The following is a 24808-nucleotide window of genomic DNA, read 5'->3' as shown; positions in this document are numbered from 1 at the left end:
AGGACAGATCCTGGAGGAGATCCAGTCAGGTCATGTCAGCAAGCAGGCTACATTTGTAAGAGCATTGTGTGCAGGCAACCCCATGTACCGTTCTCTCCCAAGCCGTGAAGGGATGGTACTTTCTAGCACTATACCAGGGCTGCCCTGATCTCTTCCCCAAAAGCCTTTTGTGATTGTAACTGACTTGCACAACACTACATGCTTGAGGTTTGCTGTATTTTTCCATCTGGATGTGGTGGGCAGCGAGCTTCCTGGAAGTGACTTGCAGTTGACCAAACCGGCTGACAGAAAGCGGTGATAAGCGCAGCCACAGAGAGTTGCGCTAGAGGCTGACGTTGCAGTACAAATGGCTGAGTGGAAGGAATTTAACCCCTCTGGTGAAGATGCAGAGTGAGGGGGCTGGGGTACGGCGATACAGGCCGCTGTGGATATACAAGGATCGTGCACCCATTCTCATGGTTCTGTCCTGCCTCCTGCAAGCTTAGCCTGCGGAGTGAGGTGAGGTGAGCCCTCTGTTTGCAGGGAGGATGGGTAACCTGGCCATGTCGTGTCGCAGCATCATGGCACAGCGCGTAGTGACCTGAAGGTACAACACTGCCTCAGTAGGTGATGTGTGGGGTCCAGTACAGGCTTTACAGTGGGGCCGGGCCTACAGTCAAATGGGCAGTGATGTGGCACTGCTGGGGTCTGGCACTGACAAGCCACTGCTGGAGTCTTGGCCCACGCTAACATGGTCAGACCAGGGAGGTGCTCACTCTGCATTGACCGGGCACTGCTGGGAGGAAGTTCACAATGTGGCGTCCCAGCTGGACACTGTTGGGAGGAAGCTCCCCTGCTGGAATCCCAGGTGCTGCTGCTTGTGAGGAGGAGGCACAGAGAAGACAATGCAGCCACCAGAACAATCAAGGCGCCCTCTGACTTGCCGAGTACAGCAGCTGTGCCAGACAGGCAGGCAGCCTGCGCCGTGGCTGAAGACGCCTGGCAGGAAGCTCGGTCGTGTGCAGCCTGCCCTTTGCCCACCCTGCGCATTGACTCTGTCAATCAAGAGGCACGTGCCGGAGATTTATTTCCTTGCTCAGGGGCCTTTTTCCCCTTGGCTCATGTGGGCTGCAGACTCTCCCCCGCCCCGTCCTCCTGTACTTGAGGCTCAATGCGCACCCGATGATTGATCCTTCTCAGCAGGAAAGAATGGGCTCGCTTGGGCTGAAAGCGAACCTCCCGCTGGCGTAAAAGCTAGTCTATCTCCGCAGCAACGTCTGATTCCGGGCTAGCCTCCCGAGCCAGCTTGGGTCCAGCTAACCTGGGTAATGCTAGCGGTGGAGACAGCGCAGTGTGGGCTAGCGATCGGAGTACGTACCCAGGGTCTCCGCCAGACTGGTGTCACCCTCTCTCAGCTGCCTTCACTGAGCGAGGCGGGCTTGCGCATGCACAGCTCTTGCGGTGTCGGCAGACCCTCTGTCGGGCAAAGCACAGGCAGCCCCAGTGCGGACTTCCCACGCGGCCGCACACATCGGGCTTTGTCTAGGCTGGGATTCTAGCCCCCAACCTAGGTAAAGAGATGCAGGCCCAAGTGTAGACCAGGGCAGCGAGATGGCCAGGGTAAGAGACAGTCAGTACAATGACAGGTCTCTGAATAGTCTGGACACAGCAACTTAAGTGTGCCTGGCTCTTAATAGAGAAGATGGTGATACAGCCCCTGCCCCCAGTCTAGGGAAAAACTAGGATCCTCATGTCTGCTGCTAGTGGCAGGGCACCGCTGGGAGGAAGCTTACAGCAGAAAGGAGCAGCTACACTGCAATAGAGGAAGGAGAAGAGCGGAGAGCAGGGAGATGTCTCACTAGCAAGCAGGAGAGTGTACCAGCCCAGCCAAGGAAGGCTCTGGCCTGTAGCAACCAGCTGCAAATTGGGGGGGGGGGGGGGCAGGCACAAGTCGTGCATTGCACTCGTTGGTGTGCCAGCGGGGAATACCGCTTCTGATGGCAGCCCGGGGCTTTACGTTCTTCATCAAGGCTGCCGTTTAGCTCCCCGCTAAGTCTTGTGGCCAGCCTGCAGTTCGCGATCCGAGTGATGTGGCTACGGTGGAGGGATCCGACTAGCTCATGCCCCTGTTTTACACTATATTATAGATACCCCCTAGGGGGCACAGATGCAGCTGCACTGCCCAGGGACATCACCCCCACTTGGAGGCTGAGTTCGCAGGTCTCTCTGCTCCGGTTGTGGCTCCAGGCCTGCAGAGTCGGGCACCAAAGCGAGATGTGGGAGGAGAACTCTGCTAGAGAACTCAGCTGTGACGTGAGAATCAACGGGAGAGGGCCCTTGCCCCTGGGAGAGGAAGAAGCCCAGAGCTTCCCTCAAAGCCCAGCCCAGCTGGAGCAGAACCTAACGAATCCCAGGGTGGGTGATTCTCACAGGTCGACTTGGCAATGAGGATTCCCCGTCCTGGAACCAACGCAGTCGCACTACAGCCTCCCCAGGGAAGGGATCTTCGCCGCCGCTCAGCCGTTGCACTAATGACCCTCAGTGCACTGCTGCGTAAGCGAAGAATAAATAGCAATCCTCCTCACCACTGGGACTGGGCTTGATCAGTTCACTGCACTTTGTAAACACCACTCCCCAGACCACCTCCCCTCTAGTGAGTTTTATTACCCTCATGAGGCACAGGAAGTAGGAGGGCCCCTCAGGCCATGGAACAGCTGTCTGATTTTTCAGAGGTGGTGTTAGTTCCGCAATGCTGGCGAGCACGTGCCTGGCCACTGGTGGTGTCAGCAATAGAAGGCAGCAGTGTAAGGCCTGACCTAGCTCATGCTGCCTCTGACCTACTAGATCTTGGGTGGGGAAGAGCCGTGGGAGCGCAGCAAAATGGAACAGTGTGGGCTAGTGGTTAGAGCATGCAGCCTGTAAGTAAGGACAGCAGGGACTGTTCCTCCCTCTTCCACTGACTTGCTGCGCGGAAGGTCCTATTGCTCTTGATCTGCCTGAGTTTCTCTATCTGCAAAACGGGGCGACCTAGTTCCCAGGTTTGTGAGTCTTGGTTAATTTGTTTACCTGGCACTCTGAGGTCCTCAGCTGTGAGCTGCTGTAAGGGGAGCAGTGTATGATTCTGCAACACTGGCAGGCAGCTTCAAGGCTGGATGCTGGCTGTCTGGCATGTTGTTCCTGTCTGCCTGGGAGGGCTGCAGCCTTGTAATGTCATCTGTTCCTCCCCCAGTTTCTCAGCAGCTGTGTAATCCTCTTCCCTGTTCTGCACACAGAAGGGTCAGATGCACAGTGCACTTAGCAATTAGCGGTGTCTGGGAAGAAGAGCAATAACCCGGCTGCTTTGGAGTCAGTTACAAACCACTCTGATCTGCTGCCCTCCTGCATCAAATATTCCCAACCCCTCCCTTCCACCACGTCCTGTAAGGGCATCAGGATCCTCCCTGCCCTTCCTGTGTCTCTCTGCCTTGCTTCTCTAGCTCTCTTCTTGTTTATGGCTGAGCCAGAAGTGGGAGGCATCAGCTGGCAGACACCAGTGTGCGGGTGGTAGTGAGGGTGGCTATTGGTGTGGTAGGTAGAGAGAGATTTGAGCCCCTGCATTCGGATCTGGATTCCCCCCCCCCCCAATCTGGGGGTGGCTAGATGTGGGGGTTTGGCCTGTGCTAGACACCAGCTGCATGCAAAATGTTGTGGATCTGGAGGGGGGCTGGATTCTGAGTGCCCTCAACGCTCGGGGCAGCCAACTGCAGGGGTCTGGCTCAGGCCCCTCTGTGCTGGAGGCTGAGCCACGCCAGCGTGATCAGTGCCAGGAGACGGGCACGGCCCACCCTCGCTAGGCAAAAGTGGAGACGTGGCTGGTTCTCCTCAGGCCTCTAGCTCCCAGTGGACACAGCTGAGTTAAGCCCCCAGCAGCTCAAATGCTTTTATCTGACCTGAATTAACCCCTGCCCCACCCCTAACATGAATTGCTCCATGGTACAGTGTCTTTACATGCTGCACACCCCACACAGGGCCCCTGCTCATGGCTGTATTAGCTCCCCTCTGTAGCAGAGACTCTGTTTCAATGTGCTTTGGGGCTCTGGTACAATGCAGCAGAGCACAGAAAGGCAGGACTAGAAGCCAGGAGCCTCGATTTCCGGACCCCTGCTCTGCCCCCACCTGGCCGGGCTCTCCTTGACTTGGGGAAAGCCATTTATTTTTCTTCTCACGGGCCAGATACTTGTCTCATCATGTCACATGAGTAGGGGCTGGTAAATGCTCAGGACAGTTGTGAGAAGCTGCTCCAATGTGCACAGTGCCTGCAGTTTCACTTGCTACGAGGAAGCTGACGAGAGCTTTCCAGCCTTGTGCTGGTGGACGAGTGAGGGTAAGAAGTGGTTCCACCCCCCAGTGCAGCATGGCACAAGTGGATGTGCATCGGGCATTTGGGCCTCCTTCTGAAAGGCACCGAGTACCAGACTAGATGGTCCATCCGTCAGGTGTGGTGTTACTGATTACTGCACATGGTGACAGTTTCTTTGATCTGGGGGGTGTCTCTGCAGTTGGGTTTACCATGTGGCAAAAGTAACTAGCTGAGAGGCGTAGATCAGTGTGTGTACTTCCTGTTCCTCAGTGGGGCAGGGTGGCTGGTAATCAGACAACGACCCTGCTGGATTCATGGACACTCCTGCTGAGTCTCGTCTCTGCTGTGTTTTCTAGGGGAGAGACGCTTTCTGCTGGACAAGCATGAGACTCTTACAACTCTCTACCATGAGGAGGGGAATTCCTCTCTCTTGGTGGGAGCAGAGGGAAAGCTCTACTACTTCGACTTTGAGAGCTCCAGTAACCACACGGTAAGGAGGCTTTATAGATGTGCATGGCTTAGCCTCCCAAGTTCACTGTGAAGTCATTCAGCCGCATTCTCCCCATTGCACAGCTAGGGAAACAGAGGCACAGGGCAGGTTAGTGACTTGCCCAGCCTCCTCCAGCAAGTCAAGGGCAAAGCTGGGAAGAGAAGACCAGTGTCTCAACACCCAGCCCCGTGCTTTAATCCCTCTGGATAACCACCCTGCACAATCTATCCAGGGAGCTGACCAACCAGAGTTTGACCTCAGCATTAGTGATTCTGATGTCACATAGACTAGCCAGTGACATCACTGACGATGGAGGCCAGTGTAGTTTGGGCTCTGAATTATACCATGGACTGGGCAGTGGGAGCATGGGTGATATTGTCTCCATGCCCTTCCACTCCCCCCAGGCAAGTTAACCCCTTAGGCATAAGGCACAGACACCACCCCTCTTGCTGTCATACAAATGGACAGTCTGGTTAACCCTCTGAAAACCCCAGTCCCTCTTAACACTCCCTCCTCCACCCAGCCACTGATGCCTACTCACTTCGCCCAGCAAGAGACCTGAGCCCTTCCTGACAGCCCTCTGACAGCATCCTGACCTGAACCCACTACTAGTTCCCCCCAGCTGTGCCCTCTGCCCACCTGTGGCCCCGCTTCCACCTCCATTTATCCCAAACTCCCAGACATGGCCCTGAACCGGCCCAGCCTCCCAAGTGCTCCCAACCCATGGCTTCCACATGGGAACCATCTGGAAAGTGCCGACTATCTGTGTTGACCCAGCCATGCAGCCACCCACATCTTCCTGGCCAGTTCAGCCCGTGGGTGGCGCATGGGTTCACCGAACTTTGCCAGCATTCGTCATTCGCTTCCAGACAGTTGTTTAGCAAGGGCGGGAACTAACCCACGCTTATTCCTTTTCTCTAGGAGGACTTCCCTGCACATGATACAGAAGCCTGCCAAAAGCCAGTAAGTCTGGAGATCTCACCAGGTGGATTTAGCTCTCTGAGAAATATCAGGAGTTTTCCAGATAGTCCAGAGGAACCCTTGTAACTCCCACCTCTGCTTTGTTAGCGCACCTTTTCCGTTCAGCGGTAGGACTCCTAAGCCACCCAGCGTAAAAGGAACCTTGATGGGCACTTAGAGGGGTGGAGGATGTAGGCTGAAGTCAGGGGGAACATGGGTCAGAAGAATTGAGGGTCAGGGGTGGGGTGGGAAGTTCTGGCGGGATGGGGGTGATCAGGAGATATGGAGTGACCAAATTCCATTAATATGGGGAATGTATAATTAGGAGATTGAGTCAGTTCTGTGCTATGGGGTGGGGGTGGCTGAGAGTCCCACACTGGAGCTCTGGAGGGTGTTCCGATCCTGCTGTCCCCTCCCCAAGTAAAATTCTCGGGCCTGTGTTGTGCCAGGAGGACAGCCTAGATGATCACAATGGGGAACGGTCCCTCCTGGCTTTAATACCCAGAAAAATCCTGGTATCTCCTCCAGCTTAGTGGTGCTACCAGGGCTCCTAAGGTTGGGCCTGGAACAGCTGGGATTCACTAAACTGTCTACCGTGGCTCATGCACCCCTTTTTCTTTTCCAGGAGGAGAAGAAGAACTACCTGACTTTCATTGGCAAGTACAACGACATGCTGTTGTTATGTGGGACAAATGCCTGCAAGCCCACCTGCTGGAACTTGGTAAGCCAGGGAGTTTGTCACCTGCAGGTGAGCAGGTCTAGAACCTGGATCACCTGATGCTTAGTCCAGTGTCTTCTCCATCGGACCTGTGGTTCTGTCTCCACTCACCTGCACTATGACCAGAGTAAATTGCTCTGCCTGTCTGTACCTCAGTTTCCCCATCTGTCAAATGCAGATGATGATGATCACACTCCCCTTCCTTTGCAAAGTGCTTTGAAGCCTATGTGGGGAAAGCCTATGTGGAAGCTGAGTTTAATAGTCCATGACCGAACCCACTCTCTGCTCCCGCCTGGGAAATCTGATCCATGGCAGAGGACAGGAAGGATCACTTATCTCTAGTGAGTAACAGCAAAGGGGAATTCAGGAAAACACCAGCCAAGCCAATGCACTTGTCTGTAAATGTTCCTCCAGGTTAGCTTTGATGCCAGAGTTCTTCTTGGAACACTTGACCTGACCCCTCCCCCCACAGCCTTAACTCAGAGGAAACACCTTTCCTGAGCTTCCTGGTGCACCAACCCAGTCTAGCTCTGCATGGGACCCCCTGCAGCCAGAGCACATGCCAGGCCCAGATACTGGGGGCAGGTAATCTCCTCTTGCTCCAGAAGGGACTTGGAGCCAATGTTGATTGCATTACCCTGCTGGGAGAATACAACAAGGTGCCAGAACCCCTCCTACCAACAGTGACTCTTAATTGTTCCCTCTGCCCTCCCCAGGCCGATCGGAATAAAGTTGGAGAGGCCGCCCAGGGCTTGGCCCCTTTTGTGCCTAACCAGAACTCCCTGGTCCTTGTTGATGGTAAGTCTGAATGCTTGTGTCTGTTCTTCGGCCCGTAGCACCGCAGGGCCAGGGCCCCAGCTGGTGTAACACTGAAGTCAGTAGAGCCACGCTGATTTCCACCAGTTGGGCGGCTGGCCTAGAGTCTTTAGCTTTGCCTTGTTTATGTGCTCATGCTCGTTGGGGAGGGGCTTTGTGGGAATGGTGCCGTCTCCATGCCATGCCATCGCTGGTCTGTAAATCGGCCTGGTGCTGGTCAGAGGACAGGCCTTAGATCTCCGTGCTGGGGAGAAGCTCAAGGTGGAATGAGCATGAAGTGGGCACTGCTCTCCAGCCAGGAACAGGGTGATGTCGTGGGCCCCCAGTGCAGGGTCAGTCCCATTAATTCTAGCATCAGAGCTGCTGAGGAAGCCCAGCAGCGAGGGAGATGGGATCCCCTCAGGAGAGGGTGAGCCACCTCCGGGCTGGGCTAGAGCCTATCTCTGGAGCAGTGTGAGGAAGGAGCCTGGGACTGTCCTGCCAAGGCTGGCCAGAGTCCATGGTGATGGGTAGTAACCCTGCAAACCCTCCCCTGTCACTCTTGCCCAGTGCCCAAGCTGCTGGGCAGTCTGGCATTGCCAACACCTCATCCACTTGCCCAAAGAAGGGAGGCTGGTGGGTTCTCTTGCCCTCTCGCAGGGGACCTGGCCCCATCCTCCTCACCTAGGCAGGCATACAGAGGCTCAGCCCTTGTGATGGGCTTCCAGGCGCCAGATTTCGTTCTGCCTATCTTGGGGGCCCTTGGTTTTCTCCCATCCCCAACACTACCCCTCACCACTGAGCCCTATGCCCAGGGGAGAAGGCAGTGGAGTGGGGAGCTCATCCCCATGCCCCGTCCAAGGCTGCTGTGAATGCCGTTCTCCCCTGAAACCCTCCCCTCTTCTTCTGCCCCTGGGAAACCAGAGCTGCTTCCATGGCTCTGTTGAATTGTTTCTTTCCTTAGCTAAGGGGTGATGCTGCTGATTCTGGCCCCCAGGGGACGAGTGCCTGTATCCAAAGCCAGCCCCCCACTCCCACCCCAACTGGCAGGGCTTGGCCCAGCGCAGAAGCCACGGCGTGAGTGGGCCTTGGAGAATGAGCTCTTTGCTAGACCAGGGCTGATGCAGGCTGAGCTGGCACTACCATGACCCAGGCCAGGCCCGCTCAGCGGATCTGAGGGGACTCTGCCCTCCAGGGTCATCAACCCAGCTCCTTTCACCTGTGCTAGATCCCTTGAGGGGAAAAATACTCCCTAGGCAAGTATTGGCAGAACTAAAAACCAGTCGGCTGCAAACGATCCTTCCCATCTTGCAGGCAAAGACATCTATTCCACCATCAGCTTGCACCAGCACAATGGGAAAATACCCCGCTTCCGCCAGGTCCGAGGGACTGGGGAGCTCTACACCAGCGACACAGTGATGCAGAGTGAGTATGGCAGAGTGCCCCTGGGCTTGGGGCTGCCTGCCAGGCTAATCCCAGCAGGACGATGATCTTGGGACGTAAGGGTGTTTCCACCTTGTTCTCTTTCCACAAGCTGTCCTGCATCCTCTGCCCCCTGCTGTAGTCCTATCTGCTGCTCTGGGATTGCACAGAGTCAGTATGTGGCTTGGGGACAAGTCCTCCAGCGCAGCAGCAGCATGCCGGGGGTGGGAGTATGGCAGGCAAGGCAGTCTCCTTAGGTAGCCGTGGGGAGGCTGCCATACGCTGGAGCAGAGGAAATCAAAGCATTTACTGGCCTGTTCTTTGCAGCACTGAACAATAAGGCGTCCCTTGAGTGATAAACAACTTCTACCTGTTATTTGGCCCCAGCCATTGCTAGCAACTCCCAGGACCTTTGCTTTAGCTGCACTGGGGAAGTTATCCCAGTAATGATGGGGACTAAATGCCCGTGCTGTGCAAAATGCTCTGGGTAGTGGCTGCAGAGGAACCGTTCCTCCAGCATGAGGCTGGGGGAAACCAAAGTAGCTGTGTAAAAAGAACTGGAAAAACGGACGTAGCGTCCCGTGTTTGAAGCTGGAAGGAAATGCAGTTGTTTAATTGGCCTGCCAGCTGCAGTCACTGCCTGTTGATGGCAACCGAGCAGAGCGCTTCAGTTGCCCATCTGGCCATAAATGGACACCTGGTGGAGCCCAAAGGCTGCTCCTCTTATCGCTCCAGCCAGGGCCTGGTAATGAATCCAAATCTGGAAAGCATCGTTCCTCCCTCCCCCCCGCCCCCGGTGGATTGGCAGAGGGAAGAGTCAGGGGTTTCCACCTGGCGAGGGGATTTTATCCCCCTCACAGATGAGGGCCAAAAATGGCAGCAGGTCAAGCGCAAACACGGAGCCTGCAGAAGCAAACAAAGCAGATGCTCCCAGGGCATCACGTAATCAGGCTGTTCTGTGCCGGGGGACACGAAGTAATGAACCTCCGCGCTCCCCTCTAACTGACTTCACGGAGCCAGGGAGGTGTATTAATAGGGCTCTCGCATCGTTACCGGACTTCCCTGGTTAAACACAAACAACTGCAAAGCCCGCAGGGCCTCCTTTCCATGCCATGGCATTTCCCCTACGCACTCAGTTGTCTCCATGAAACGGGTTTCTTTCCATGCACACCAGCCTGGGAACTCGACTGAGCTGGACTCCAAAGCCTTGACATTTCAAGGAAGCTGCAAAAGGCAAGATCCAGAGCCTTAAACCAGGGTGTTGGAACAGGAACAGGGGTAAGCCACGAATGAGTGTGTCGGGGTGGTCTCTCTTTGTGTCTGATCTATAGAGGATCTGTGTCGGTTTCAGTTTCTGGCTTTGTAGCATGGCTCTTCAGATGCAGAAGTTCACTTGTTTAAGTCCTAGAGGTTCCTGGTTCAATCCCTGGCGATGGTTGTCACAGGTGCCCTTCTATTAGGAGAGATTTTTAGGACATGTCTGCTTGTCTGTCCCATTCTCATGGCTCTTCCTCCTCCATTCCAGACCCGAAGTTTGTGAAAGCCACTGTCATCAAGCAAGATGAGCGCCATGATGACAAGATCTACTATTTCTTTCAAGAAGACAATCCGGACAAGAGTCCCGAGGCCCCGTTAAATGTCTCCAGAGTGGCCCAGCTGTGCAAGGTACAGAGCAGGCAGGGTGGGACAGGCAGGGCGGGTTAGAAAGCCAATGGCATTGCCTCCATGAGTTTCCCCTGCTTCTGGGAGCTGGTGCGGCCGCAGGGTGAGGAGGTTGCTCTGGGCATTACAAAGCAGTGCTGGAGGTGGAGAGAGAACCCAGCTGCCGTAGGTCATTTTTTGCACCCCCTGATTTCTGACCTGCCTAGAAGTGAAGTGCTGGAAGGGAGCAAGCTGAAAGGATGGTTTAGTGGTCCAAGGTGCAAACCACTGTGCCTCTGCCACAGACTTCCTGTGTGACCTTGGGCAGGTCCCTCAGTCTCTCAGTGCCTTCGTCTTCCCCCTCTGCACAATGGGGATTCCAGCTCAGCTCTGCCCTACCCCACGGGGGTATTGTGAGGATAAACACGTTAAAGATAGTGAAGTGCTCACATGCTGCGGTGATGGGAGGCCATGTAAGTACAATAGATAGATAATGGAGAGCCATTCAAGGGGCTGGGAGTGTGCCAGAGATTCCCTCCTGCATCCCCCTCCTCTGGGATGGGCTCTGAGGCTCTGCTGTGTCCCCCAGGGTGACAAAGGGGGCACCAGCTCCCTCTCTGCTTCCAAGTGGACAACCTTCCTGAAGGCCACGCTGGTCTGCGTCAACCCGGCCACCAAGGGCAACTTCGACTTGCTGCAGGATGTCTTCATTGTCCCGTCAGACAAGAACTGGAGGGAAACCAGAGTGTATGGACTCTTCTCCAACTCCTGGTGAGTATCTTGGCCCACACAGGCCACAGCCTCAGAGCCGAGGGTAGGGGTGTTCAAAGGCACCTCAGGAGCTGGCCGCTAGATAGCTGGTCCACTCACCCCAGCTCCCTCATAGCTGAGAGGGAAAGGCATGAGACGGAAAGCAAGTGCTCCTCTGCTACTATTTGCCACCCGTGGCTTTGTTGCTCACGCCACCAGAGAAGACCGCTTGCGGGCCCAACCCTGGGAGGTGCTGAGCACCTTCATCCCCATCAAGGCCCCAGTCCCTTGCAGGATTGGGGCCCTGTGATGGGGTATACCAGGCATTCACTGCCCCCTGTTGGTGACCCCAACACCTTGGTGCACTCCACCTTCAGCAGGTGCCCTGCTAGGAGGGAAGAGCAGCAAGTTCAGACAGCTAGGGGCTGCCTAGAGAGGCCTCCAGTGATCAGCTGCAGGCAGAACGAGTGAGAGCTGGTCCACTGGTGCCTAGAAGGGGTGGGAGCAGGCAAAGGCCAATCAGGGCCCAGCAAGCCAGATAAAAAGGGCGGACTGGCTTTCCCCTACTAGGGCCAGTTCTGGGTGAAGCCAGGATGGTCTCCATGTCTTAACCTAACCCAAGTAACTTGGTCCACTCTAGGTCTTAACCTTGACAGTCTTCCCCTTTGCTCCCTGTAGTATTTATGTTACAGGCTATTTTGTTTTCTGTAATCCTGGGGTGAGCCCTCTCCGTGGGATGTCTAGCCCTTGGGTGTCTGCTGCTCCCTTACATCCTGTCTGTTTCCCACCAGTCTTCGCTGTCTGTTTCTCTTGCTTTCTCCCATGTGAGTCAAGACTTTCAGGGGCCCATCTTCCCAGGGTTGCAGAGATGGGGAGGCCAAGTGTCAGCTCTGTGACAAACTATTAGCTCCAGGGACAATATGCTCCCATATGGCGCTTCCTCCAGCCATCCCTGCTCAGGGAAACTTGCTTTGCACTCTCCCCTTGCTGTTTCTCATTATGGTGCTTAATGCTGCTGATTTGAGTCACCACTGAGAAATGCCCAGGACACTGAACTCTGAGAGAGAGAGAGAGAGAGAGAGAGAGAGAGAGAGAGATTGATTGATTGATTGAAGTATTATGGGGGTGGCCACAGGCTCTTCTCAGAGATCAGGGTCTCACTGGGCTAGGTGCTGAACAAACACTTCTTAAAAAGCTGGATTCTCTGTGAGGTCTCTCCCTGGCAATGCTCACATTTGCATCTTCTGAAATTGGTGCCACTCTCCCAATTTTTATGAGCACGCAAGGCAATTAAAGCCTTTATTTTCCCCGCCTGCTGGTCTGTCAGGAGATACTGTTGTATTGACAGCAGTGTCATTGGACGCTGAGATAGCGGCATGCTGAGAAGATGCCAGTGGTGTGGCATTTGCTGCCACATCACAATGTGATCCTATTGTGTAACAGGGCCAGCTGCCACCCAAGTGTCCCTTCGGGCTAAGGGCACCTCTCTTGTGCCCTGCCCTGTTTTCCCCCTTCACCAGGGCTCCTTCAACAAACTCCACAGTCTCTTTCAGTCACAGCCCTTCCAAAGGTCTGGGTTTTTATTAAATTAACAGAGTTCTCAAACACAATCGTCCACCCAGGCTTAAGCTGGGCTCAGCCCCTCCTTCCTGAGGACATGTCCTGTCCTGGAAGGACCATTGCAGGAGACCACCTTTCCCTGCAGCTTCACTCTGCAGCTCTCCCCCTATAGGAGCCCCAGCCTTCCTCCTCCTCCTCCTCGATGCAAACTCGCTTGCTTTGCTGCTGACTTCCCATGTGATCTTGGGCAAGTTGCTTAGTTTCTCTGTGCCTCAGTTTCCCATCTGTACAATGGGGATAACAGCACTGCCCTGCCTCCCAGGGTGGTTGAGGATAAATCCATAAAACACTGTGAGGCTCCAGGAACAGTGCCATAGAAGTACCTAAGATAGACAATCTTCCCTTGGGGAATAGAGAGCCTTCAGCATCTCTCTACTAAGCACAGCCCTGGTGCCCTTGCTGTTAATTTCAGTGGGGGTTTTGCCTGAGTCACGGTTTCAGGTTTAGGATGCTGGCATCCATTTCAAAATGACTCAGGTGTCCTGGCTAATATGTCCTCACCCATATGGCTACTATTCCACTGTCACATGGCTTGGACCTGCTGCTTCATCCCTCCATTCTCATTGGCTGAGACGTGTCTGGGATATAGTTAGAATTGTCCCTATCCATGGTTATGTAATAAACCTCCCGCCCCCCCCCAGCTTGGGAGAAACAATGGCTAAGAATTTGAGCAGTAGCAGAATGGCGGCCAGGCCCTGATCCTCTGTTTGTTTTGTTGCTTGTAGGGGGTACTCTGCCGTTTGTGTCTACACCATCGGTGACATTGACACTGTGTTCCGGACATCGAAACTCAAAGACTACACTAAGGACATGCCCCACATCCGTCCTGGACAGGTGAGTGACAGCTGGCCTTCTGGGTGGGTGGTCTGATGCTTAAAGCACCAGGAGGCGGAAGATCTGATTTGTATTCCCAGCTCTTCCTCTAACCTCCTGAGTGACCTTAGGCAAGTCCCCTCATCTCTCTGTACTGCTTCTGCTTCTCCCCCTGTAAAATGGGGGATACTGATTAGTTCTAGTCACATGGTGCCTGGGGGACAAGTGCGGGACCAGGAGCCCATGATGCTAGGTGCTGTACCAGGGGTGCTGGGAACAGGGAGGGCCAGGGGGCCATGCCCCCCCCCACACTTTTAAAAGTAGGAGGGCTATGCACTCCCACTTCTGACGTAAGGGCGAGCAACAGGAGGAGGGGGCAGAGAGGAGTGAGCGGGAGTTGGGACCTCGTGGGGGGGATGGACAATGAAGGGGCAGGGCCTCAGGGGGGCACTTGGGTACCTGTGGGGCCCCTCACACACTTTTAGGGCGCTTCCGCCAAGATGGTCCCTGCCCCAACGAGTTTACAATCTAAGTTCCTGGCCAGGTGACAGTGGTACATTTCAGTCCTTAGTGTATATAATGGGGCTCTGAGCTCCTCAGATGGGATGAGCTAGAGAAGGGGGAACTTATTGGGGGCTGATCCCTTGATGTCAATGCTGTTAGACAGTGGGGACCTTGAAGACACAAGGCAAGTGATTGATGAGAGGGAGAAGGGTTTCTGTGGCCCAGATCCTCAGAGGCACTTAAGGACCCAACTCCCATTTACCTTTGAGGATCTGGGCTTTAAACCTGTTTTCTGAGGGCAAAGCGTCACTCTGCCTTAGTGACTCAGATGAATTACCCATGTGGGGCCAAGGGCACAGGCTGGGTGATAACAGGGCCAACGGCTGAGAAGCACCAGTCTGCTGCCCAGCGCACAGGGAAGCTGCACCTGTCACTGCTGCAGAGGTTCCTTGTGCGTTGGGGCCAGATCTATAACAGGGCTCGATAAGACTATGACCACTGCATGAGAAGATAGGGGTGATTGGCTCTCTTGTGCCTCAGGCTGTGAGCGTGTCCCCATGTGGGTCAGGGGGGACATTGGGGGTGTGTGACACATCTCTGGAGCATTTGGGATTGCAGCTGCTGCAGAAACCACATTCCCTCTCCCCAACTAGCTAATGCCTCCCTGGTAGGAACCAGGGACGGCCTCTGAAATATGGGCTGCTTGTGCCTCTTGGAGACCAAACTTCCAGCCCAGGGAGTGGCATGGTGGTTTAAGCCCCTTCTGCACCCTCCTGTGTCTGGGCTGTGCCAGGGGCCAAAATGGCACAATTTAGGTAGCCCACCCTGAGCGGGCTGCGGTGCTGCCTAGAATTGCCTTAGCGCTTTGTGCTATGGCCCCACTTCCTCCAGAGCCTGCCCCCCAGGCATGCCCCCAGCACCAGGCATCGAGGGTGGCCTGTGGCTGCTTTACGCCACAGCTGTGCTGGGGGAATTCTCCCTGGGGCTTTTCTGCTGACACAGCAGAGCAAAGGTGCCTGAGCACACCCCTGGTAGCTAGCTTCCTTGTCCCAGGGTTCCCTTGGGGAATTAGCAGGGGAGATGGCTCACCCATGTCTTTGTCTCCCTGTGGATCTGGATGGCCCTGATAATGTGGTGGTGTTTTTTTTTCTCTTGGCTCAGTGCCCTTGGGGCAGAAATCATACCCCTCCCGAGACTTTCAAAATAGCTGACCTCCACCCGGCAGTGGAGGAAAGGGTGCAGCCTGTTGCCCCAAGGAATAGTCCCCTATTCCACAACAAGAATCGTTACCAGAAAATCGTGGTGCATCGCGTCCAGGCAAGGGACGGACACACCTACAACGTCCTCTATTTGGTGACAGGTATGGACTGTTTTTCTCCACCTTTTACCCTCAGGACCCAGGCCGGGCAGCCCCTTCCGGAGCACTGGACTGGAACTAATCCATGGCCACCTAGGGACTCTGCGTTTGTCCCTATACTACACCCCATGGCCACTGGGAAATTTCCAGTGACTGCAGGGATAGAACGCATAGCAGTCTGCTCCTAAAGCATTAAAGGAGAATCTCTATGAGCTGTTAGCAGTGTAGGGCTTATGACACACAGGTAAACAGTTCCAATTCCATCCTGTAGATGGAAGTGGTATGGGAGTACACACACACACATCCCTACCTCTAGCCAGTTCATTACTATACACCCTGAGATAGAAGGCCCTGTGCTGGAAGCATCTGTATTTTATAGTCTGTCCTGACTAAGTGCAGTGCCTTGGTTTTTACTTGTTGAAATGGGGCCCTTTACTAAATAGCAATCACGTGCCACACACTCAGTGTGTGTAAATGGATGTAGCGCCATTTGACTCCTTCCATCATTTGGCTTCAGTGGAACTAGACTCACTTTATACGACCTGAAGCTCTGGCCCCAGTGGAGGCTCGCTTAGTACAGGCTGGAAAAGTGGGGTGTGCGTGAGAGTGAGTGATATTTGAGAGCTGTGCCATATTTAATACCCACTGCTCTGCAGCTCTGGTAGCTGTGACATTGCTTTGTGGTAGGTGCTGATTTGTCAAAGGGCAGCCAGGGCTGAGCCCCGGTGCCTCTCGACTTGGCAGTTCATAGCCCCGGCACCTCTTTCATTACAAATGAAGCACTGCAAATCCCCATGTTCGGTTCTGGGGAAGCTGGTATTGGCTAGCAGGCATATAACCTTCCTGCTTGTCTGGGGCTTTCAGTACAGAGCTAGGGTTAGGCAGACAGGCTGAGGGTGACATAAGAACCTTTGCTTGGGGAAAAGGCCCAGATCCAAACACCCTCCCATCCCCCCCGCTTTGCACACTGGGGCTGTGCAAAACCAAACTCAGCACATGCCCTGAGCCTTTTCAATGGGTTTGGAAGCAGCGGGGCCAAAATCCTTTGTTGGAGGCTCGTACTCCTGTGCAGGAAGGACTGGAGACCTCTCAAGAGGTCTGCTGCAAATCCACCAGGTTCAGCCAACAATGCAAACTTTCTGCTGAGGTGCAGCAGCTCAGAATACCCATCGTGTGTGTGTGTCCAAGTGCTGACCTGCCTTCCCCCCACTGAGCCACTTCTGGGCTCCTGCCTTCTAGCTGCTGTCACAATCTGGTCTGCTTCCTCCCTGGGCAGGGCATGGCAGAGGGGAGAGGTGGGCCCTTCTCAGAAGCCAGCAGAGGTTCCCAGCATGGAGCAGGGAAGGTGCCCTGATCAGATCCACGTCGGCAGACGTGGCTGGATCTTTGCCCGCCACAGACCTGACTTTCTGGCCTGGCCGACGCCCTGAGCTGAATGCAGAGAACAATGTCAGACTCCCAATTTCCTATTAGAGGGGTTTCCTGCAAACTGTTGTACTTGATAGATCAGCGCCCAGCATGGGAGGAAGGATGGTACCTAGCTACTTTGGAAATCTGGGCCTTAGTCTCTCTGTGCCTTGGTTCCACAACTGTACAATGGGGATAATAGCAGAGCCCTGCCTCGTGGGGTGCAGTGAGGATAAATACCTAAAGGATTGTGAGGCGCTCAGATACTTGTGCAGCCCCCAATATCACAGTACCTAAGCTAGGTGAATAGATAGAATGGCCGTGTGATTCTGCCTCATTGTGCGCTCAGGACTGAGCTGTCCCCTCCCCATGCTTCTAGCATCACGGCCTCTCCTGAGCCCTCTGCAGCAACACCCGCTCTTTCTAGTCTCAATGCTCGAGGTTTTCTTTAAAGCCCCAGCTCCTGGAGTCAGGTGATCGTTGTTTTAAAAAGAAAAGCTGAAATTTGCATGTAAAGTTTCTAGCCCTCCTGGTTGCAGAGAAGAGCTCGAAAGTGGGACCCAGCAGTAGGAGGCCCATTGAAGAACCCACAGTTTTGTCTGTTTATTTTCAGGGATCCCCTGATGCCTAATTTTATTTTATTTTATTTTTTTAAATGGCGGTGTTGGCAATGGTCTTGTGCTCTCCTCCCCACCCCCAACCCCTCTGTCCCTGCCTAGGAGCATCCATGGGCTTGGGGATGAGGACAAGAGACAGAACCAGGGCCGGAAGATCATTAGCTTTGGAAGTGGTGCTCCCTTCCCAGCACCACCCCCCCCCCCCCCCCCCAGTGGCACAGCGACCCCATAGATCCTGGGATTCCTCCCTCTGGCAACAGAGCCCTCCCAGGCGGGCTGGTTGCTGGAAACGTTTGGGAGCGTTGCCCAGCCCCACTGTGCCCTGGGATGGCCCAGTGCAGCACTGTCAGTTTCAGTGGGCTGTACTCTCCAGGGTCAACCAGGTGCTGTAGGGGCAGGATCAGAGGGCGTGCAACCCTCTGGCCACCTGTGACATAGGACAAGGAGGTCTGCATCCAAACAGAACAGGACAGGAGAATATGTACTCCTCCTTTTCCCCCAACTTGATGTGATTCATGAGCAGGAGGAAGAGAGGCCAGACTTGTGGTCTAGTCAAATGCCCCAAGATGGGGAAAGATCTTGAGTTTATTTTCCCTTCCGTGATGTTAAAGGGACAGTCACACCTTCCTGCTCTTCGCAGCAGGGCCTCCTCTCCCAGTCTGTGAGAGGTGGCAATAGGGAACCAGCTCTTGGGGGCTGCAGGGTATGGAGCTGAGAGCACTCGGTGACAGGGCCAGCCTTTGTTGGCCGTTTCCCATGGTGCTTATTGCTCTGTCGAGCCCTTTCCAAAAAGGCCCCCATTGTTTTGCCATCCGTAGCAGCAGTGGTCAGGGCCCTGGAATCAGCCCCTTGCTGGAAGCTTCAGTGGGCTGCTGGTTCCTGTGACTAATTCATGCCAAGTTTCGCAAAGAGGGCATTGTCTTCCCATGCAGCTTGAGACGCTGCAGAAAAGGCAGGCTCTGCTTTTAGACCCAGGGCTGTTGATCTTGACCCTGCTTTTTCTCTCCCCCATTCTCTGCGTAGCCCTGGCACCATCCTCCTATGCTTCCAAGTCTCCCTGCTTTGTGGGCTGACCTTTGCTCTCCTGTCTCTTGCAGACAAAGGGTATATCCACAAAATAGTGGAGATGCCGCACGGCGTCCTGAACATCCTGGAGATCCAGCCCTTTCAACAGCCAGCTCCCATCCTGGCCATGACCCTGGATCACAGAAGGGTGAGTTCCTTCCTCCGTCGCTCTGCATGGCCTCATCCCGGCCCCCCCGCAGCGGAGAGGAGATGTCTGGAAGGCTGCAGCCCACCTGCAGTGACACAAGCAGCAGAATCTGGGCACCAGACTTAGAAACAGTCTGCTTTTCCTATCAGGGCTCAGGATGTCTGTATCTTGGAGCTGCCTCCAGCTTCCCATAGGATTGAAGGACATTTCTCTAAGTCAGGGGTTCTCAAACTTTTTTGCTGGGACACCCCTTCCCCCCTCCAAAAAAAAAGTGACGAGGCACTCCCATACCATGCCACCTTTTCTTCTATGCTGCTGCTGGTGGCGGCGCTGCCTTCAGAGCTGGGTGCCTGGCCAGCAGCCACCGCTCTCTGGCCGCCCAGCTCCAAAGGCAGTGCAGAAGTAAGAGTGGCACTACTGTGACCCCCCTTTTGGGTCAAGACCCCTGTCTGAGAAACGCTGCCCCAAGTCCTACCTAGAGTCCTGATGCCACCTGCTAATTGTGGGCAAATCACTCACACTACCAAGGGTCAGGTGCTAGCCGTAAAGGAAGGGAGAGAGACTCTTTAAAATACCTGATCTCCAGATGTAACGTTCGCTGGAATTGCTCCTCGTTGGGCAAAGACTGCCTCCCAGTGTCACGGAGTCCCCGGTCGATGCTCTGGAACTGCTGCCTACGAAGTCAGTCAGGATTCTGGGGAAGTCTCCTCTCTGTGAGCAGACTGTCTGCAGGGCAAAAAGCTCACACAGCTTCCCCCTTCCTGACCTCGGAGCATTCAGCATCCTGTGCCCCTCCGTGTGCTTCTCACAGCCAATCCGCCCAGGCGGGGTCTTGGGGAAGCTAGAGGGTCCTGCCCCCCAACTTCGCAGTCAGACGTGACTCTCAGCCAGCCAGTAAAACAGAAGGTTTATTAGATGACAGGAACATGGTCTAAAACAGATCTTGTAGGTGCAGAGAACAGGACCCCTCAGCTGTGTCCATTTTGGGGGGGACAGTGAGCCAGACAACCACGTCTGCACTTCACTCCATGTCCCCAGCCAGCCCCAAACTGAAACTCTCTCCAGCCCCTGCTCCTCTGGGCTTTGTCCCTTTCCCGGGCCAGGAGGTCACCTGATTCCTTTGTTCTCCAACCCTTTAGCTCTCACCTTGCAGGGGGGAAAGGCCAAGCCATCAGTTGCCAGGAAACAGGGGGTCGGCCATTCTCTGTGTCCAGACCCCTGCACACACCTGCCCTCTAGGGCTCTGCAATGATCATACACCCTTATCCCACCACCTAGATACTTAAAAACTGCATAGGGGAAACTGAGGCACCCCCACAATATTCAGAGGAAACATTAAGAACAGTCTTGCTTCATCACACCCAGACACCAGATCAAGCCCCTGAGCACTGGGGATCCCAAGCCACTTTCTGGAAGAACAGGGATGTTAATCCGAGGGCCCAGTTTCCAAATCCCAACCTGGGTAACTTCAATTTCAGCTTCCTCTTGCAGTTCTGGTAGGATGCTACGTTCTTCTTCACTTCCCTGCTTGTTGTATAGCATCGCCGTACTGTCTGCTGTTACACAGCTGCGGCGTTCCACCCCAGAGATGGCTGCATTGCAATGGTAGTGATCCTTGGTTATGTACGTATTAGCCCGCCGAGAGCTTTGGGAGCCCTTGGAATGAAGAGCACTCTGTAAATAGAGGGGGTTCGGGAAGGCGCCTGGTGTGAGGAACTGCTGCCGGAGTGATAGCTCTGCTTTGTTTTCCCCATGCAGGCAAAGCTCTATGTGAGCTCACCAAGCGAGGTGGTCCAGTTGCCCATGGACATGTGCGAGGTATATCACAGGAGCTGCGAGAGCTGTGTCATGGCAAAGGATCCCTACTGCGGCTGGGCAGACGGGAAATGCGTCTCCGTTAAAGCTAACCTGTACGTCTCCCTTTGATGCTCCCTGTTTTATTGCTTGTTCCTGGTGTCAGTGCGGGTACTGGGTGGGTTTGGCAGCCTGGGTGGGTTTGGACAGGGGAAGCTCGCCCTGCTGGCAGCTTCACTGCTCCAGGATTAACGCTAGCTTGGGTGTGTCCACTTGACCTGCAATCACATCCTGTGACTGCAGCATGGAAGCTGACCTAACTATGCTAGCTTTCCTCTGGAAAGCTCTGTATCCATTGGCCACTATCCTGGCTCATCCTGAGCCTAGATGGAGCTTTCATGCCCTGCTTTAAATGCACCCACTTCTGGGGTGGAACGTGGCAGTGCCCAGCAATGAGAAGGGGATGAAACCTACCCACCTCTGCGTCAGCCTGTGAGACCCTTATTCACATGTGGCCAGACCGTCCGCGGGCATGAAACAATATAGCGATATCCGAGTTAATGGAGCTTAACCAGTTGACCCCAGCTCATGCTCTGGCCCATTGCTCCACAAGCAGTTGAGGTCCTTGTGTACACGGAGAACGCTTACCTGCCCAGGTGTTACTGGGTGTAGTTTCTCCCATGGAAGACTGCGAGGGGAGGGGAGGGGAGAAGTATCATAGTCTGAGCTGTTGAGATCTACCCATGCAAACAGCACTATTACTAATGGCTTTACCCAGGCTGGCACCTGGCTCTCCAACATGGTTATAACCTGCTTTACCTGTCCTCCCAGACAAGAAGGTGATTTGGTCACAGTCCTGGGTACACAGAGGGGTCAGCGTGGCCTAGCAGCCACAGCACTGGACTGGGACTCTGGAAACAAGGGTTCTAGTCCTGGCTATTCCTCTGGCCTGCGGGGTGACCTAGAGCAAGTCACTTCCCCTCTCTACCTCAGTTTCCCCATCTGCAAAATGAGGATAATGGTCGTGATCTCTGCCGATAAAGCATTTTGAGTTCTACTGATCAAATGTGCTAGATAAGAGCCAGGGATTAGTGTTGTTTTTGTAATGTAGACAGGCCCTAAAAGATTAGTGTAGAGTGAATGTGTGTGGAGGAGATTATTGGGCATGGTACAACGTCTCTCTCTCCCTTCACCCAGTCACAGGAAGGAGGAGGGCCAACTCTGATCCCTAGGAGATAAATCTTCAAAGGTCAGGAAAGAAATCCAATATAAACAACTAGGTGACTTTTGTTTCTCTGTTAATGGTTGTTCCCACTTCCCTTCTATTCAGGACAATGCTACAGAACTTGACCTTGGAGTCCTCACCGGAAATATGTCCCCATTCCAGCTTCAAAGAGCAGGAAGGTATTTATAATCAGCACTGCTCTTTGATTTCTAGAGCCACTTGTTCTTGGGAAAAGTTGGGCAGGTAGGGCATGGGTAGGGTAGGTAATTAATGTCTTAGGAAGAGGTTTTCTAATACACCCTTGGGAAGATTGTACCTTGTAGGATCTGCCTTCACTGCAGAGTTGACTCGGGCTCTTTCCTGGGTGTTGCCCCAACCCCCCTTCCATCCACATGCAAAACCCTCTCTCCGGATTTAGCAGTGCTTTGCACCCAGGCTAGCCGGCTCAGCAGGGGGTGCAGGCTAGCGCTTGGGTGCTGCTTTCGCTGGCACTGGTAACCTGCCCACTTTGCAGCAAGGATGCACCTGCGAGTTGGTAGTCCTTCACTGCCTTCCCCAAATCCAGCTTGTGCCCAGCAGGACAGACTCCCACAACTCCCTGGGAAGAATCATAGAGTGGCTTAGCTCACTGAAATGCTAGGAGTCATGGAGTGGGCCCCCAGAAGTCCTAGCAACCCGTGGGGGAGCACAGCACCAGTGAGGACACATTAACATGGGCAAGGCTTTGCAGTGGCTGCTCGCTCCTGGCATTAGGTTAACCCAGGAGTACTGATCTCCCGGCTAACACTGGAGTGAAGACTGACCCTTAGTGGCCAAGAGTAAGCACTGTTCTGCATAAACTGCTCTCCCCTCTGTGGGAAGGGGGACGGAAGCTACTTAGCAGCTAGTACCTGCAGTCAGGTGAGAAGGACTGAATCTCTCACCCCTGTTATGTGCAGGGTTGTGTTAATACCTGTTTGTAGTTAAATAAGGTGATGGATTCACAGCCCCTAGCATTTCATGGCACGTAGCACAGTGCCAGCTGAGGCCACTCAGCTTCCTCAGGACTAGAGCTCAGCTCCTCCTGTTCTGAAAGCATGGGCCCCTGCCACTTGAACTAGAGAATTGCTGTTAGCAGTATAGAGTCTATGACGCGCAGTTCTGATCCACTCCAGCCCAGGACAATGGGACATAGCCAAACTAACCACTGTAAGATACCTGAAGTCAAAGGAAGCAGGAGTCAGACCACCCTGTGTGCAGCCCCCACGATCCGTAGCAACCCTTCACCCTGCCGTTCTCAGCAACGGTTCCTCACAACTGCTGTAAACCCAGGTTCCGCATTCCCTTCCTGTATGCATGTCTCTTGCTCCACTGATAGCAATGGGAACTCTGCAGGCACCCAGCTGGCCCTGACTTATTTCAGGGAGCTGCTGGGGTTGAACAAAGATTTTCTCCTTTAAAATCTGCCCGGGTGTGGTCTGAGGCCTTTTAAAGAGGCAGGAGGGAACCTCCAAACACTGGCCTGGTAAAGCCCATTGAAGTCAATGGAAATGTTCCCCTCCGATCAGGCTTGTGTATTCACATTGGGTGGACATGCAGAATAGGTGGGTTGAGACCTTCTCCTCCCCGCCTCCCGTGAGTAAGGGGGAAGCAAGCCCGTTTCATGCTGGACCATGTTTTGGGGACAACCATCTCGTTCCTCTCTCTGGCCAGCGGATAGCCTGGAGAGCTACCGGAACGTCACTGTGGCACTCTTCTCCCGCTATTTCCTGTACTGCCCCACCGAATCCCATGCCGCCACCTACAAGTGGCACCACAATGGCAGCTGCATCCAGAACTGCTCCACCCACTGGCCCTGCTTCCACTTCATCGAGAACGTGACCCACGACCGCTACGGGCGCTACACCTGCATCTCAGAGGAGAACGGCTTCTCCCAAACCCTCGTGAGGGAATGGCTGCTGAAGCAACCTAAGCCCTCCCAGACTTTGAGGTGGAGGAGCCAGGCTGTGGCCAGCTCCCCCTCCTTCTGGCTGGGCTTCCTGCAGATGATGGCTCTTGCCCTGCTGTTCCAGTGAAGGGGTGGGGTGGTGTCCACGCCCATGGGCCAGGACTCACCATCTGGGCTACTGTTGATCCTCTTCACCTTCTTACCAGCACTTCAGAAAGGAAGGGATAGCCCCATCCCAGTGGCTGCTCTCTGGACATTCATCTTTGTGCATCTCGGCCCCCTCTTAGCTTCGTAAGTGGCATCCCTTCCACTCCGAGCAAATGGATTCCATCCCCCACATGTCCATACCCATCGATTCCATCATGGCAGCTTCATGCCGGAAGGTGTTTTAGGGACACTGAATGGAGGGGATGAAACCAGCCCAGATCCCTGTCCTGATTCCATGCAGCACAGGAGCTGAGGCCACCAAAGAGAGGGGGCAGGACTGGACTGAAGCTAATGCCACCAAAGAGATTAACGCAGGGGGCTGATCTGACTGTGTCTAGCGCATAGGCGCCGACTCTATGAGTGCTCCAGGGCTGGGGCACCCACGGGGAAAAATTAGTGGGTGCTCTGCACCCACCCACAGCCAAGCTCCCCCCACCCTCCGCCCCTCCTCCTCCTCCAGGGGAGAGGCAGGGCCGGGGCGGGGATTTGGGGAAGGAGTTGGAATATTGGCAGGGAGGGGGTGGAGTTGGGGTGGGGACTTTGGGGAAGGGGTGGGCAGGGGTGGGGCCTTATGGAAGGGGTGGAGTGGGGGTGAGGCCAGGGGCAGTGTTGGGGTCGAGCACCCACAGGGAAGAGAGGAAGTTGGTGCCTATGGTCTAGCGAGGGAGGGATGTGCACACAAGGGAACCTAGGCTCAGGGGAGAGGAAGGGGGCAAAACAAAGGAGAGTGGAGTCGTGGTTTGGGACAGAAGATGTGCAGGAGGTGACGTTGGCAGGCAATGGAGGGGGCTGTCAGGCAGGAGGGGTGGAAGAGATGGAAAGATCATTTTAATAAGTGTTCTGCACTAGAAGAGGAGGGGGCTGCAGATTGGTCAGCAGGGGGTTGGGGAAGGATCCTGCCTTGGTGTTTCTCCCCTGAAAGGGAAAGGCAGAGCAATTGCTGTAGACAGCAGCAGCCTGTGGGGCAGGGAGAGCCCAGCTAAGCAGGGACAAGAGTCAGTCCGGCTGCGCCGGGGGAGAGGAGTCAGGA

General features: G+C 54.6%; 1 protein-coding gene across 1 annotated transcript in view; it reads left to right on the top strand.

Moving 5' to 3' along the window:
- Window positions 1-24189, top strand: part of SEMA7A (semaphorin 7A (JohnMiltonHagen blood group)) — a 47603-nt gene extending 23414 nt beyond the window's left edge. Inside the window, exons 2-14 of the mRNA XM_074965975.1 lie at window positions 4675-4808; window positions 5730-5771; window positions 6394-6489; window positions 7203-7284; window positions 8596-8706; window positions 10229-10368; window positions 10934-11115; window positions 13440-13548; window positions 15193-15391; window positions 18510-18625; window positions 20384-20535; window positions 21750-21823; window positions 23337-24189. Of these exons, the coding sequence (XP_074822076.1) occupies window positions 4675-4808; window positions 5730-5771; window positions 6394-6489; window positions 7203-7284; window positions 8596-8706; window positions 10229-10368; window positions 10934-11115; window positions 13440-13548; window positions 15193-15391; window positions 18510-18625; window positions 20384-20535; window positions 21750-21823; window positions 23337-23698 (1799 nt within the window). The 3' untranslated portion in view covers window positions 23699-24189. The remainder of the gene's footprint in view (window positions 1-4674; window positions 4809-5729; window positions 5772-6393; window positions 6490-7202; window positions 7285-8595; window positions 8707-10228; window positions 10369-10933; window positions 11116-13439; window positions 13549-15192; window positions 15392-18509; window positions 18626-20383; window positions 20536-21749; window positions 21824-23336) is intronic.
- The last annotated feature ends 619 nt before the right edge of the window (window positions 24190-24808 follow it).

This window comes from Natator depressus, chromosome 10, assembly GCF_965152275.1.
Source record: "Natator depressus isolate rNatDep1 chromosome 10, rNatDep2.hap1, whole genome shotgun sequence".
NCBI classification, from domain to species: Eukaryota; Metazoa; Chordata; order Testudines; family Cheloniidae; genus Natator; species Natator depressus.
This window is presented reverse-complemented; position numbering and strand designations above follow the sequence as displayed.